Genomic DNA, 15109 nt, shown 5'->3' on the forward strand with positions numbered 1-15109 from the left:
CCTTGCCCCAGAGTCACTCCCCTCCTTGCAGGGAATACGCCTCCCTGTCAGCTTGGGGACATGGAGTCCCCTCGCAGGCCCAGGCTGAGCGGTGCACGGTGTCCCGCAGCCCCGGTGAATATTCAGCTGGTTCCGTCCCCTCGGCTGGCTCCTGCCCGAGCAGACAGTCACATGAGAATGGGGGCAGATGTGCTGAAAGCAGCCACAGCTGGGAGGGTGGGGAAGGCAAGGGCCCAGGCTCACCGGGGTTGACCGCAGAGCTGACACAGAGCCCATCATGGACAGCGGGGCGTGGGGGGCCTGCATCCTCTGCTTCTTGAGCCTCTCACCAACTGTGAGTAGCCGCTCCGGCCTCTCCGTCCCCTCTCATGGCCATGCGCACAGCTCAGAGCTCTGTGGGGGTTCCCAGGGCCTGTCCTCAGTGCAAGGCCTCTCCACCAAGCAGCAGGTTGGCAGGAACATGGAGAAGATGAGGCAGCTGCTCCCTCCCCTCCTCCCTCCTCCCCTCCTCCCTCCTCCCCTCCTCTGCCCTTGCCTGGCTTTCCTCCCTCCAAGTCTGCTGAGGACCTGGTGACCCTGGGTCTGTCTGGGACTCGGCTGGGTGTGCTCTCGGGGGGCCTGTCAGCCCCTCTTGGCCTCAAGACAGCGTCTCAGAGTCCAGGAGAGGCAGAGCCAGCACTTGCCAGTCTGCTTTCCTGCTACCATGACCCCTGCTCTGCTGAGCGCCCAGATCCCCCCTTCCCCACACCTCTGGGGCTCAGCCTGTCTGAACAGTCAGTCAAGGGAGGCTGCTCTGTGTGGCTGGAGGGGGGCGTTTCCTGTGCTGATGTGACTTCAACCAGAAAGCTCTCTGCCACCCAGAGTGCTGGACAAGAGCTGTGCCAAGAAGCAGGAGTGCAAGATGAGAGAGAGAGGGAGAGAGGGAGATGGGGGAGAGAGAGAGGAGAGAGGGAGGGAGGGGGAGAGAGGGGGAGACGGGGAGAAAGAGGAGGGAGAGAGAGAGAGGGAAAAAGAGAGGGAGAGAGAGCAAGAGGGAGAGAGAGAGAGAGAGGGAGAGAAGGGGGAGAGAGGGGAGAGAGAGGGAGAGGGGGAAGAGAGAGAGGGGGAAGAGAGAGGGGGAGAGGGGAGAGAGGACAGAGAGAGAGGGAGAGAGGGAGAGAGAGAGGGGGAAAGAGAGGGAGAGAGGGGGGGAGAGAGAGAGACAGAGGGAGAGAGGGGGAGAGAGGTGGAGAGAGGGGGAGAGAGGGGGGAGAGAGAAGGGGAGAGAGAGGGAGAGACAGAGGGAGAGAGGGGGAGAGAGAGGGAGAGAGGGGGAGAGAGAGGGAGAGAGGGGGAGAGAGAGGGGGAGAGAGAGGGACAGAGGGAGAGGGAGAGAGGAAGAGGGGAGAGAGAGAGGGAGAGAGGGGGGAGAGAGAAGGGGAGAGAGGGGGAGAGAAGGGGAGAGAGAGGGAGAGAGGGGGAGAGAGGGGGAGACGGGGAGAAAGAGGAGGGAGAGAGAGGGAGAGAGAGAGAGGGAAAAAGAGAGGGAGAGAGAGAGAGAGGGAGAGAAGGGGGAGAGAGGGGAGAGAGAGGGAGAGGGGGAAGAGAGAGAGGGGGAAGAGAGAGGGGGGAAGAGAGAGGGGGAGAGGGGAGAGAGGACAGAGAGAGAGGGAGAGAGGGAGAGAGAGGGGGAAAGAGAGGGAGAGAGGGGGGGAGAGAGAGAGACAGAGGGAGAGAGGGGGAGAGAGGTGGAGAGAGGGGGAGAGAGGGGGAGAGAGGGGGAGAGAGGGGGAGAGAGAAGGGGAGAGAGAGGGAGAGAGAGAGGGAGAGACAGAGGGAGAGAGGGGGAGAGAGGGGGAGAGAGAGGGAGAGAGGGGGAGAGAGGGGGAGAGAGAGAGGGAGAGACAGAGGGAGAGAGGGGGAGAGAGGGGGAGAGAGGGGGAGAGAGGGGGAGAGAGAGGGGGAGAGAGAGGGACAGAGGGAGAGGGAGAGAGGAAGAGGGGAGAGGAGAGAGAGAGAGGGAGAGAGGGAGAGAGAGGGGAGAGGGAGAGAGAGAGGGAGAGAGAGAGAGAGAGAGAGAGAGAGAGAGAGAGAGAGGGGGGAGAGAGAGAGGCTGCAGTGCAGGCTGTACGTGGAGCTCTGCTGTGCTGGTGGAGTTCAGGAGCTTTGGCAGAGCTGGTGGTGCTCAGTGAGTCCTGAACTGGCGTCTGAGACATGGAAACAAGCAGCTCTGCCCAAGCATTTGTGCGTTCTCCCTCCCTCCTTCCTTCCTCCCTCCCTCCCTTCCCTCCTTCCTTCCTCCCGTCCCATCCCGTCGGTCCCCGCAGGCCCTGGGCATCGCGCACCCCGAATGTGAGGTGGTCAGCCGGCTGAGAGAGGAGGAGAACGCGTGTCTCCCGGGACCCCAGAGGACACCCAACGGCAGCCTGGGTGAGGGCTCGGGAGGGAGGCGGGGCTGCCTGGCACCTTGCCGCCATTCTCCAAGCTCATCCTGACCCTCGGCTGCTCCGTCCTTCCTTCCGCCTTCTGTCTCCTCTAGGCTGCCCCCGGACCTGGGATGGGCTGCTGTGCTGGCCAGAGACAGGCTTCGGGGACTGGGCCACCCTGCCCTGCCCTGCGCTCTTCTCTCACTTCAGCTCTGCGCCAGGTGAGTGTTGCAGGCTGTGTGAGTGTGCGCATGTGTGTGTGTGTGAGTGTGTGTGTGTGAGTGTGTGTGTGAGTGTGTGTGTGTGAGTGTGAGAGTGTGTGTGAGTGTGTGTGAGTGTGTGTGAATGTGTGTGTTTCTGTGTCTGTATGTGTGTGAGTGTGTCTGTGAATGTGTGTGTGTTTGTGTATCTGTATGTGTGTTAATTTTTGAGTGTGTGTGCGCGTGTGTGTTTGTATGTGTGTGAGTGTGTGTTTGAATGTGTCAGTGTGTGTGAATTTGTGTGTGTTTGTGTGTCTGTATGTGTGTGAGTGTGTGTGAATGTATGTTTGTGTCTGTATGTGTGTTAATGTGTGTGAGTGTGCGTGTGTGTGAGTATGTGTGTGTGAATGTGTATGTGTGTGTATGTGTGTGAGTGTGTGTATGTGTGTGTGAGTGTGTATGTGTGTGAGTGTGTGTGACTGTGTGTGTGTATGTTTCTGTGTGTATGTGTGTGTGAGGGTGAGTGCATGTTTGTGTGTGTGAGTGTGTGTGTTTGAGTGTGTGTGTGAGTGTGTGTATGTAAGTTTGAGTGCATGTGTGTGTGCGTGTTTGAGTGTGTGTGTATGTGTGTGAATGTGTGAGTTTGTGCGTGAGTGTGTGTGAGTGTGTGTGAGTTGTGTGTGTATGTGTGTGTGCATGTGAGTGTGTGAGTGTGTGTTGTATGTGAGTATGTGAGTGTATGTGTGTGAGTATGTGTATTTGTGTGAGTGTGTGTGTATGTGAGTGTGTGTATATGTGTGTGTGTGAGTTTGTGTTGTATGTGTGAGTGTGCGTGTGTGTATGTGTGTGTTTGTGTGAGTGTATGTGTGTGACTGTGTGTGAGTGTGTGAGTGTGCGTGTGTGTATGTGTGTGTATGTGAGTGTATGTGTGTGAGTGTGTGTATGTGTGTGAGTGTGAGTGCATGTGTTTCTGTGAGTGTATTAGTGTGAGTGTGTGAGTGTGTATGTGAGTGTGTGTATATGTGTGAGTGTGAGTTTGTGAGTGTGTGTGAGTGTGTATGTGTGTGAGTTTGTGTGAGTGTATGTGTGTGACTGTGTGTGACTGTGCGTGTGTGTGTGCGTGTGTGTGTGAGTGAGCGTGTGTGAGTGTGTGTGCGTGTGTGAATGTGTGTGAGTGTGCGTGTGTGAGTGTGAATGTCTGTGTGTGAGTGCTTGTGTGAGTGTGTGTGTGAGTGTGTGTGCATGTGTGAGTGTGTGTGAGTGTGTGCAATTGTGTGAATGTGTGTGTGAATGTGTGTGTTAGTGTGTGAGTGTGTCTGTATGTGTGTGCGTGTGTGTGTGAGTGTGTATGTGTGAGTATGTGTGTGAATATGTGTGTGTATGTGTGTATGTGTTTGCGTGTGAGTGTGTTAGTGTGTGACTGTGCGTGAGAGTGTGTGTGAGTATGTGTGTATGTGTGTGCTTTTTGAGTGTGTGTGAGTGTGCGTGTGTGTGAGTGTGTAAGTGTGTGTGAGTGTGTATGTGTGTGTGAGTGCGTGTCTACGTGTGTGAGTGCGTGTGTATGTTTGTGTGTGTGTGTGTGTTTGTGAGTGTCTCTGTGTTAGTGTGAGTGTGTGTGAGTGTGTGTGTGTGTGTAAGTGTGTGTGTATGTGTGTGTGTGAGTGTGTGTACGTGTGTGTGCATGTGTGTGTGTGTGTATTGGTGGGAATCTCAGCCGGTGGCCACAGCAGGAGGACACACCCCTGGCTTAGAGGTCAGGCAGACTTCACGACTGACCGCGTCAAACTGAAAAGCTCTCGGAGTGCTCGTCTCCGCACTGGACTGTGGGAAGTGCACCCACTCCTCTGACCCTGGGCTTTTAGACCTGTGACCAGAGGGACATAAGAGCCCCAGCCAGGTAGGGAGTGAGCACCCATGTGGGGAGCACAGAGCTAGGGGTGCAGGGCGGGCAGCCAGTGAGTCTCTTCTGATGTGACCTGAAGGTGGGCTGCATGGTGGAGGAGGCCGGACTCAATCAGTAGCTTGGTGGGGAGCTTGAAAGGGAGGGCACCCCACTGCTGGACCTCAGCTCCCTGCCTGAGGTGTCTGAGGACAGACTGGCCCCCTTCTAGGGCAGAGAGGGGACACCCTGCCCTGGGTCCTTTGATCACTGGGGGCCCAGCCCAGGACTCTGTTTCTCCAGGAAGCAACACTCTCAGCTTAAGGAGGGCGGCTCCCAGGTCAGAGAAGCAGGCCCCCAAAGTGTGTCTCCGGAGGGCTGAACCTGGGGCCCGGGCACATGGAGGAAAGGCCGCAGCTCCCTCTGCACTGACCCTGCCTGGGCTCTCGGTGGCGGCTCGTGGTTTCTCAGCCCCTCACGGGACACGGGTAGCCAGACCGCTGCTTTCCTTGCAGGGGTGGTGAAGCGGGACTGCACCATCACGGGCTGGTCAGAGCCCTTCCCTCCCTACGCTGTGGCCTGCCCCGTGCCCCTGGAGCTGCTGGCCGAGGAGGTGAGAGGCTGCCGCTTCCTCGGAAGAAGGCTTTCGCGACGGGTGTCTGGACGGAGCTGGCCACACAGCGACGAGAACTGCCCTGTTGTGTGCAGCTGCCAGATGAGTCTGTTGGCTCCAGGTTCCCACGGACGTTAGTGATGTGTCCAGAAGGGAGGGGTCTTCTGATAACTGACTCAGGGGTCCTGGGCCACACATGGGAGCTCACCGGCCTCTTTCTCCTAAGTGTGCCCAAGGCCGCAGGTGGGCATCTTAGAGTGGATGTAGGGAAGCAAGATGGGTCTTTGTCTCTGGCCCTGGGGCTGTGGGGCCATGTTCACAGCTGTCCTGTGGGCAAGGGAGGAGAACTCTAACCCAGGACACTTGACAGTGAGTCCTGATCTTCAGGACACCACCCCTCACTTCCAAACTGCAGTCACGATTGTGCAATTGCACGTTCCCTGAGCAGAGCAACACACAAGCCTGCCCGTGTTTATTATTTTTTTCTCCAGGGCTCTCGCTGGGGCTCGGTGTCAGCACTACAAAGCCACCACATTTATGGCCATTTTTTTCCATTTTATTAGATATGACAGAAAGAAATTGAGAGAAGAGGGAGAGATAGAGAGGGAGAGAGAAAGAGAGACTGCTTTGCCACTTGTGAAGCATCCTTCCTGCAGGTGGGGAGCAGGGTCTTAAACCAGGGTCTTTGTAGGAGTCCTAGAGGTTAGTACTACGTGCACTCAACCAGGATCACTACCACCACCACCCCCACCCCCCCGGCCTGTCTGTTTCTCAGATGATAAGACCAGGCCAGAGAGAAGGAGTCACTGTTCATTCCCACCCTCGGGAGTGGGGCGTCTCTGCTCCCACTCTCCCTATGCCCTCTGTCTCCCGCTCTGAGGTCAGGCTGGACTTGTATTCGTTTAGGGACTCCCTTCCTATTTATTGATGTATCCCATAGATTTAACACTGGTTTAACGTAGCATTGGAGTTCAGGAGTGGGGTCAGTGAAGAAACCCACTGGGACAGCATACTGCTCGGCTGTGTATGACTTGGGTTGGATCCTGGCCCTCAGTGAATTGGAGGAAGCCTTGGTACTGTGACCTCTTTCTCTGCCTCTGTCTGAGGGGGGGAGAGGTGGGGAGTCCAGCCAGCACCCTCTCAGCTGTGTCATATGCAGTGCCAAGGACTCAACCTGGGGCCTCACATCTACAAGTCCTGTGCTCTGCTGCTAAGCCAGCCACCCACTCCCAACCCCAATCCCCAACTCCAGCTGGATTTTAATTAAAGAAGATTTCCTGGCTCCCCCACCTGCAGGGAGGCCACTTCACAAGTGGTAGAGCAGGCTTGAAGGTATTTCTCTTTCTCTCTCCTCTGTCTCCCCTTTGCTCTCAATTTCTCTCTGTCCTATCTAATAGAATGGAAGAAATGGCCCCTAGGAGCAATGGATTCATATTTCTGGCACTGAGGCCCAGTGATAACTCTCAGGAAAAAAATGTTTTGTTTGTTTGTTTGTTTTGGTTTTTTGTTGGGGGGGTACCAGAGCACTGTTTAGCTCTCAACTTATGGCGGTGTGGGGGATTGAACCTGGGACTTTGGGGGCTTCAGGCATGAGAGTCTCTTTGCATAATCACTATGCTATCTACCCCCTCCACTCCCGACTGAATTTTGATCACTCCAAGCACTTGGGCACGAACAGAACTGTCCCTCGCTGCCCCCTCGGCCTGGAGACGTCATTCCTTTAGCAGCCGAGCAAAGTGGACGTCAACAAATGGTGTGCTTGTCACCCCCAGGGCCTCCTAGTTCTGAGGCAGCTACACACACCACCCCAACCCTTGGTGGGACCCACAGAAGCCAGATTGTAGACAGCAGTGGCCCTTAACAGAGCTTGCCTGGTCCCCAGGGATGGCTCAGATCCCGGGTGGGGAGTCTAAGGGCAGCACAGAGAGCCCTCGTCTGTCTGGCTGTTGCACCCCTGCTCCCCAGAGGCCCTGTTGCTGAGGCTCTCCCTGTCTCTTCCCCAGAAATCGTACTTCTCCACGGTGAAGGCCGTCTACACCCTGGGCCACAGCATCTCTACCGTGGCTCTCTTGCTGGCCATTGCCATCCTGCTGGCATTCAGGTTTGCCGGCCCTGAGCCCTGTCACCTGCCCGAGAAGCTCTGTGGCTTCTTGTTTAGAGAGCCAGCTGTCCCCACACCTGTATACGCCGAGGGCTCCAGGCCTAGGCGGCAGCCCAAAACCCCATACCTGTCTCCCCTTCCCACAGTGTAGAGCCCCTCCTCACACCGCCACTGCTCTGCCTTTGCCTGTGGGGGGCTCCCCTTGTGGACCACCTGCCTCCTTTCATCTCAACCTGTTATTATTATTGTTGTCTTGCCACCAGGGTTATTGCTGGGGTTTGGTGCTGGTTCGATCCGCCCACCACTCTCAGCAGCTGCTTTTTCCTTTCTATTTGATTTGATAGGATAGAGAGAAATTGTGAGGGGAGAGGAATTTAGAGAGACAGAGACACCTGCAGACCTGATTCACCACTCACAAAGCTTCCCCTCTGCAGGAGGGGAGCAGGGCTTGAACCCGGGTCCTTATACGTGGGAACATGCGTGCTTACCCAGGTGCATCACCAACCAGCCATTATTTTTATTAATATTTGCCGGCAGGGTTATCACCGGGATCTTGTGCCTGTGTGACTCCACTGCTTCTGGTGGCCATTCCTTTTCCTGTTTTCTTTGATAAAGGGTGAGAAGTAGCAAGGAAGAAAGAGGCAGAGAAAGGAGAGATAGTGGACGCACTGCTCCACCATTCTTGAAACTCTCTCTATGCTTGTGGAGACTCAATGTATTTTTTTTTCTTTTAATAAAAAAAAATTGATGCCACCAGGATGCTATTGACACAGACAGAATTTGAGAAGGAAGGAGAGATGGAGAGAAAGAGAGATACTTGGAGCTCTGCTTCTCCACCTGTGAAGCTGTCTCTCCTGCAAGTGGGGACTGGGGTCTTGAACCCGGATCCTCGTGCATGGTAATGTGTAGGCTCAACTGGGAGTGTCGTGGCCTGGCCACTCAATACACTGTCACCTGGCAAAGTTCACAGTCCAGATCCCACCTGCTTTAAGAGCCTGACTTTCTTCTCTTCGCCCAGGTCAGCACAGTGTGCCCACAGCTCTGCTCGCCTCCCCCTGCCAGGCCCGAACTGGTGCGCCAGAAGCCCCTCTGCCCTCCCCTGTCCCCCACGCCTTCAGACCCCCCTCCACCCCGCCCCTGCAGGAGGCTCCACTGCCCCCGGAACTACATCCACACCCAGCTGTTTGGCACCTTTATCCTCAAGGCTGGAGCCGTGTTCCTGAAGGACGCCATCCTCTTCCAGGGAGAGAGCTTGGACCACTGCAGCTTCTCCACTGTAAGGGCCTCGGGTGGGGAGGGCAGGGGAGATGGGCTGGACTGCCGCAGAGCCCTGGGCACTGCCAGGTGGAGGGCCGAGAGCGGGGGAGAAGGAGGGAGGGCTGCAGGGAGGAGAGGGCTTTGGAGCAGGAGGCAGTGCCCAGAGGGAGCTGGGTAAGGGACCTTGCCAGTGTGAACAGATTCTCCAGACAGGAGGAGCTGGGTAGGCCTGGGTTGGGGGAGACTTATGTGGGCATCTGTGTATATGTGCGTGTGTGTGCGTGTGCGTGTGCATGTGTGCCTGTGCATGTGTGTGCATGTGCATGTGTGTGCATGTGTCCGTGTGAACATGTGCATGTGTGCGTGTGCATGTGTGCGTACATGTGTGCATGTGCATGTGTGAGCGTGTGTGATTTCCAGCCTATATTCTTCTGCTGCCCTACTTTTATGGATTGGGACAATGGGCAGCATCACTTGCCTTAGTGCTGAGTGGTGGAGCTGCACTGAATCTGGGCCACCTGAGCTCAGAGACAGAGAGAGACAGAGCTCCTCACCCCTGAGGACCAGAGGAATGAGCCTTGCCCCAGTGCAGGAAGGAAGAAAGGAAGGAAGGAAGAAAGGAAGGAAGGGAGGGAAGGAGGGAGGGAGGGAGGGAGGGAGGGGTGCTGCTCCTATGTGTGTAGCCCTGGGCCCTGTGTGCATAAATGGGTTCCACACCAGTTTTATGACTGCTTGGAGACTAGAAATGATGGGTGACAGTGAAGACAGCAGCACTGCACCCCCTGGAGAGAGCTCGGGAGTGGGCTCCTCTAGTCCCCGTGGAGTTTTCCCTCTGACACAGAGAGAGCTCGGGAGTGGGGCTCCTCTAGTCCCCGTGGAGTTTTCCCTCTGACACAGAGAGAGCTCGGGAGTGGGGCTCCTCTAGTCCCCGTGGAGTTTTCCCTCTGACACAGAGAGAGCTCGGGAGTGGGGCTCCTCTAGTCCCCGTGGAGTTTTCCCTCTGACACAGAGAGAGCTCGGGAGTGGGGCTCCTCTAGTCCCCGTGGAGTTTTCCCTCTGACACAGAGAGAGCTCGGGAGTGGGGCTCCTCTAGTCCCCGTGGAGTTTTCCCTCTGACACAGAGAGAGCTCGGGAGTGGGGCTCCTCTAGTCCCCGTGGAGTTTTCCCTCTGACACAGAGAGAGCTCGGGAGTGGGGCTCCTCTAGTCCCCGTGGAGTTTTCCCTCTGACACAGAGAGAGCTCGGGAGTGGGGCTCCTCTAGTCCCCGTGGAGTTTTCCCTCTGACACAGAGAGAGCTCGGGAGTGGGGCTCCTCTATCCCCTGCATGGTGAATTTCAGCTCGGGCCATCTGTGTCCCCAAGCCACACTAAGCCTATTGCCACTCCTCTCTAGGGCAGTTCAAGGTGGAGGGGACTTGCGTGGGGCAGGGTTGGGGGGCTGACTGAGGGTCCCGTGGCTGAAGCACCCTGGCCCCTAGGTCCTCTGCAAGGTCTCTGTGGCCACCTCCCATTTTGCCACCATGACCAACTTCAGCTGGTTGCTGGTGGAAGCCATGTACCTGACCTGCCTCCTGGCCTCCACGTCTCCCAGCACGTGGAGAACCTTCTGGTGGCTGGTGCTCGCAGGCTGGGGTGAGTCAGGCGGGTCTGCACATTGAGGGGAGGGGAGGACTGGGCATGCCCAGGGAGCCCACCCGTGTCCCTTCTGCTCACTGGTGGAGACCTGAGGCCAGACAGAGGAAGGGACACCCTCCTCCTCCAGCCAGTGCTGATGAGTGGGGTGCTGGCCGTGCTGGAGAAGGTGGTTCCTGACAGGAGGACGCTGAGCTCTCTCTCACCTTCCCTGCACCCTGTAGGTCTCCCCCTGCTCTTCACTGGCTCGTGGGTGGGCTGCAAGCTGGCCTTCGAGGATACCGCGTGAGTCTTTCCCACTGGTCACGTCCCATAGTGTCTCCTGTGTGTGGGATGAACAGTCCATGGAACGTGACCATCCTCCAAACTAGGGGGGAGGCAGTCCTGCCTCCATGGCCTTCCTGCCTGCATGGGTGGGGATTGGAGGCTGTGGGAAAGACACACAGAAAAGATGTAAGTTAGGGCGGGAGGGGGGCTTGGGGAGAAGGAGGGGGTTGTCAGTGGGGCCTCTTGGAACAGAAGTGTGAGACTGGCAAGGACAGCTAGTACCCTGATTTTTTTTCCTTTTGAAAAGTTCATTTAGGCAGAAAGAAAGGCTGGGCCTGGCACGGACTGAGGGTGGGGGGTGTCTCCGGAGAGCGGAGGCCTCACAGACTGAGAGAGATCTGGACAGATGGAAGGTGAGAAGAGGCTGAGAGGAGAGAGGTGCTTGCAGGTGGGGAGGGAGCACGAAGCAGCAAGGAAAGCCCAAGGCCACCCGGTTGACGGCCTTGTGCCCACGGCACACTTGGCAAGGCTGCCAGCCTCTGCCCCTTGTCGCCTAGTTGCTGGGACCTGGACGACAGCTCCCCCTACTGGTGGATCATCAAAGGGCCCATCGTCCTATCCGTTGGGGTCAGTCCTTGGCACCAATTCCCTCTCTCTCTCTCTCTTGTTAACTGGTCCCTGAGGGACTGCACTGCATGCAGCACAAAGCACAGCTGGAAGGCAGGGCACCGGGGTCCTTTCTCTGTAGCTCACATCCCCTTGGTATAAGGGAGGGAAGGAGGGTTAGCGCTCGGGCTCCATCTGGGGCCCTGGATATTCCTCCTCACAACTGCAGTGGGAGGTGGGGTGGGTGGAGCAGAAGGGCCCCGAAGCCATCTCATGCCTGCACAGAGGAGGTTGGCCAGACGGGAGTGCTGGCCTCCTGAGTGTGTGTGTGTACGTGTGTGTGAGTGTATTGTGAGAGTGTGTGTGACTGTGTGTGTGACTGTGTGTGCATGTGTGTGTGTGTGAGAGAGAGAGAGATAATGACTGTGTGTGTGTGTGAGAGAGTATGTGGGTGAATGTATGTGTGAGAGAGTACGTGTGTGAATGTGTGTATGTGTTCTCCAAGCCAGCAACTGACCCCAGTAAGATCTGATGGCTCTGTGTCATAGATTAACTCATCCCAGTAAGATCTGATGGCTCTGTGTCATAGGTCAACTGATCCCAGTAAGATCTGATGGCTCTGTGTCATAGGTCAACTGATCCCAGTAAGATCTGATGGCTCTGTGTCATAGATCAATTGACCCCAGTAAGATCTGATGGCTCTGTGTCATAGATTAACTGACCCCAGTAAGATCTGATGGCTCTGTGTCATAGATCAACTGACCCCAGTAAGATCTGATGGCTCTGTGTCATAGATCAACTGATCCCAGTAAGATCTGATGGCTCTGTGTCATAGATCTCCCAAGAGATGCTGGAAGCAGGGTGGTGAGCCCCAGATTTGACCCCAGGGCTAGAAAGGGAGGGTTCCCCAAAGCCCTGAGCTTCATGCAGTGTCTCCCTGGCTCCCTGGCACAGATGCTACAGCAAGAGTCTGTGTACCCACCCACTTGCACATCCCAGTGACTCAAGGGCTGGGGGCCTTCTGGACGCCAAGGTGGTCAGATCCCACCCACTACAGGTGGCCACCCCCTGACCCGTGCCTCCCACCTCCCTGCACCTCTGTTTCCAGGTGAACTTTGGGCTTTTTCTCAATATCGTTCACATCTTGCTGAGGAAGCTGGAGCCAGCCCAGGGCAGCCCCCACACCCGGTCTCAGTACTGGTAACGTGCGCGAGGACATTTGTGTGCTGGGGGCTGGCGGTCACGGTCATTGCAGTGGGGAGAGGGGACCTGTGATTCCATTTTATTCATGATCAGGCATTCAGGATCCTGAGCCCATGCTCCTTCCAGTGATCCCAAAGAGAGGGTGGATCTTTTGCCCTCCGGGAACTGATAACATTTGGTGGACGGAGGACCCACATGGCCAGTGACTAAGGCCAGCAGGCTGATGGACACTGCGGTCATTTCCCTGGGGGCCTGTGGAGGGAGATGGTTCTAGGAGGGGAGTGGAGGAGGGGGTCCACGAGAAGCTCTGGAGAAGGTGGTCTTGGAAGATGCCTAGACCTGGACTGGGTCACATGGAGATGAGCGCCTGGGTTGGCAGGGTACGTGGTCTAGAAGCTAGAGCCCCAGCACATGCTCACAGGATGGGCTTCTCCACGGTGTCTGGTGCCCAGAGTGGATGTGGGGAACTGTGGGAAGTGTGGGCAGGGGACACATGGGAGCCTAGAAACTGCCTCTCCTGCAGGCGTCTGTCCAAGTCAACACTCCTCCTCATCCCACTCTTTGGAGCTCACTATATCATCTTCAACTTTCTACCTGACAACACTGGGCTGGGTGTCCGCCTCCCCTTGGAGCTGGGACTGGGCTCCTTCCAGGTGAGTCCCCATGGACTCTCTTTTCTTTCTTTTAAATATTTTAATTTAGGGTGAAGGGTAGATAGCATAATGGTTATGTGAACAGACTCTCGTGTCTGAGGCTCCAAAGTCCCAGGTTCAAGCCACCCCCGCCACCATAAGCCAGAGCTGAGCAGTGCTCTGATGAAATAAAATAAACACTTTATTTTTTTTTCATGAGAGACACACAGAGAGAAAGATACACAGAGACTTTCTCAGCTCTGGTTAATGGTGCTGCTGGGGATTGAACCTGGGGCCTTTGGGGCCTCAGGCATGAAAGTGTCTTTGCAGAACCGTCACACTGTCTCCCCAGCCCTGGCTTCTCTTCTCAAGTCCCTGAGCAGGAAGAGAGTGTTGTGTCCACAGGCTTGGTTGGTTTCCATAGCAGTTGGAGGAAGGGTTGCAGACAAGTTCAGTGAACCATTTCCCCATCTGTGCACCAAGCCAATCATCTGTCATCCATCCACCTAAAACATCACCCATGTGTACTGTCATCCATTCAGTCACACACACATGCAGACACCTGATCGTTCCTCCGTCCATCTATACATGCATCCAATGACCGTTTGTCCATCCACCCGTCAGTCTAGCCATCCAACCATTCATCTAACCACCCACCTACCCACTAACATTTACTGTGCCGGGCTCACGCAAACCTGAGTAACAGGAATGAAGCCACACAAGTGTGGACAGCAGTGCAGCCTTGGCAGGTGTAGTCTGAAGATGGCCTGGAACAACACACCTGCCACGTGCCGAAACACCCACCTGAGTCGGTGTCAGGTGTGGGAGAAGACAGAAAGGACGTGGCCTTCAGGGCAGGGGTAGAGCGCGTAATGGTTATGCAAAGAGACTCTCATGCCTGAGGCTTCAAAGTCCTAGGTTCAACCAATATAAGCCAGAGCTGTGCAGCACTCTGGTGAAAGAAAGAGAAAGAAAGAAAGAAAGAAAGAAAGAAAGAAAGAAAGAAAGAGGAAGGAATGAAGGAAGGAAGGAAGGAAGGAAGGAAGGAAGGGAGGGAGGGAGGGAGGGGGAATGCAAGCAAGCTGTGGACTCTCGCTGTTCTGATGCAGTCCTCTCCGCTGGCTCTGCAGGGCTTCATAGTGGCCGTCCTGTACTGCTTCCTCAACCAAGAGGTATGTGGCTTCAGGCTCTGCTGACTCACAGACATGCCCCTTCGCCGGTTCTAAGCCCCCACTCTCCTTCCCATCCTTTCAGTATCTTTTTGTTTAAAAATATTTGTATTTATTTATTATTGGATAAAGACAGAGCAAGCAAGCGCTTCACACTATGTGCGCTTAAGTTAACCAGGTATGACTGCGCCTGGGCCCGTGGGCTCTTGCTAACACCTCCACCTGTCCCTGAAGGTGAGGATTGAGATCTCCCGGAGGTGGCATGGCCAGGACCCTGAACTGCTGCCAGCCCCGAGGACCCACGCCAAGTGGACCATGCCTGCTCGCTCAGGGGCCAGAGTGCTGACGTCTGTGTGCTAGACCGGGATCCACACCCCAATCTGAGCTGCCGTGGGCCCACCAGTGCCTGGAGCAAGAAGGATCCACACCCCCGCCCCCAGCTACGACTCAGCTCTGGACCAGCAGCCCTTTCTGCCTGCTGGGCACCCGGCTCTTTGCTCCAGGTTCCTGAGCTCCTCTGACTCCTGTCTCTTTCTCTCCTGCTCTTTCTCATGTCTGGGTCGTCACCTAGGGCTAGAGGAGCCTGTGAGCCCCACACAGGACGGGCAGCACAGCTCACCTGTGCACCTGCTTTGTCGTGCACAGGACCTGGATTTGGATGGGACCCCACCACACCGGAGGAAGCTCTTCTGTGCTGCGTATCTTGCCTTCTCTCCCTCTGTCTTTCTGTCTCTTTCTGGGGGAAAAAACAAACAAAAGCTTGGCTCAGAGTGTTGAAACCCAGGTGGTGACCAAATAAAAATAAGTTCTTGCAAATCAGGAGACACACCTGTCTGCCACCTGTGAGTGGAATACTGCCCACACCTGTTCAAGGGGAGGCCCGCAGCTCTCAGTCGGCCCCAGGGTCAGGGCGCTCTTCCCACCCCTCAGATTCTGCCCCATCACCCTCCTGTGACCGTGCTTGGCTTGGCTTGTTTATTTTAGACGCTCCTCCTCCTTTGTCTCCTCCCCTGCATCCCTTTCCCTTCTGCACACAAACACGCTGACGTGTTTAATGGGAATATTTGTGTCTCTGAGCACGCTTGTGAAATAAGTAGCATTTGGGGCATCTGTGCTTTGAATTTCCATAAGTGCCCATGTTTATCT

The 15109-nt window shown here is 55.9% G+C and overlaps 1 protein-coding gene across 1 annotated transcript; it reads left to right on the forward strand.

Annotated features, from left to right (window-relative positions):
- The first annotated feature begins 277 nt into the window (after window positions 1-277).
- On the forward strand, window positions 278-14857 carry GHRHR (growth hormone releasing hormone receptor). The gene is made up of 13 exons (XM_060195766.1): window positions 278-334; window positions 2208-2409; window positions 2519-2626; window positions 5000-5097; window positions 7101-7198; window positions 8342-8474; window positions 9933-10086; window positions 10311-10371; window positions 10911-10980; window positions 12068-12159; window positions 12686-12815; window positions 13925-13966; window positions 14198-14857. Exons 1-13 carry the CDS (start codon window positions 278-280, stop codon window positions 14321-14323), a joined length of 1371 nt encoding a protein of 456 aa, XP_060051749.1. The 3' UTR covers window positions 14324-14857.
- Window positions 14858-15109: the final 252 nt, after the last annotated feature.

This window comes from Erinaceus europaeus, chromosome 8 (assembly GCF_950295315.1).
Source record: "Erinaceus europaeus chromosome 8, mEriEur2.1, whole genome shotgun sequence".
NCBI lineage: Eukaryota > Metazoa > Chordata > Mammalia > Eulipotyphla > Erinaceidae > Erinaceus > Erinaceus europaeus.

Excerpts from the sequence above, each read along its gene's own strand:
- GHRHR (XM_060195766.1), top strand. The coding sequence starts at position 278 with ATGGACAGCGGGGCGTGGGGGGCCTGCATCCTCTGCTTCTTGAGCCTC. Across the intron at positions 2,627-4,999 it reads TCACTTCAGCTCTGCGCCAG|GGGTGGTGAAGCGGGACTGC; the intron begins GTGAGTGTTGCA and ends CTTTCCTTGCAG. Across the intron at positions 10,087-10,310 it reads GCTGGTGCTCGCAGGCTGGG|GTCTCCCCCTGCTCTTCACT; the intron begins GTGAGTCAGGCG and ends TGCACCCTGTAG.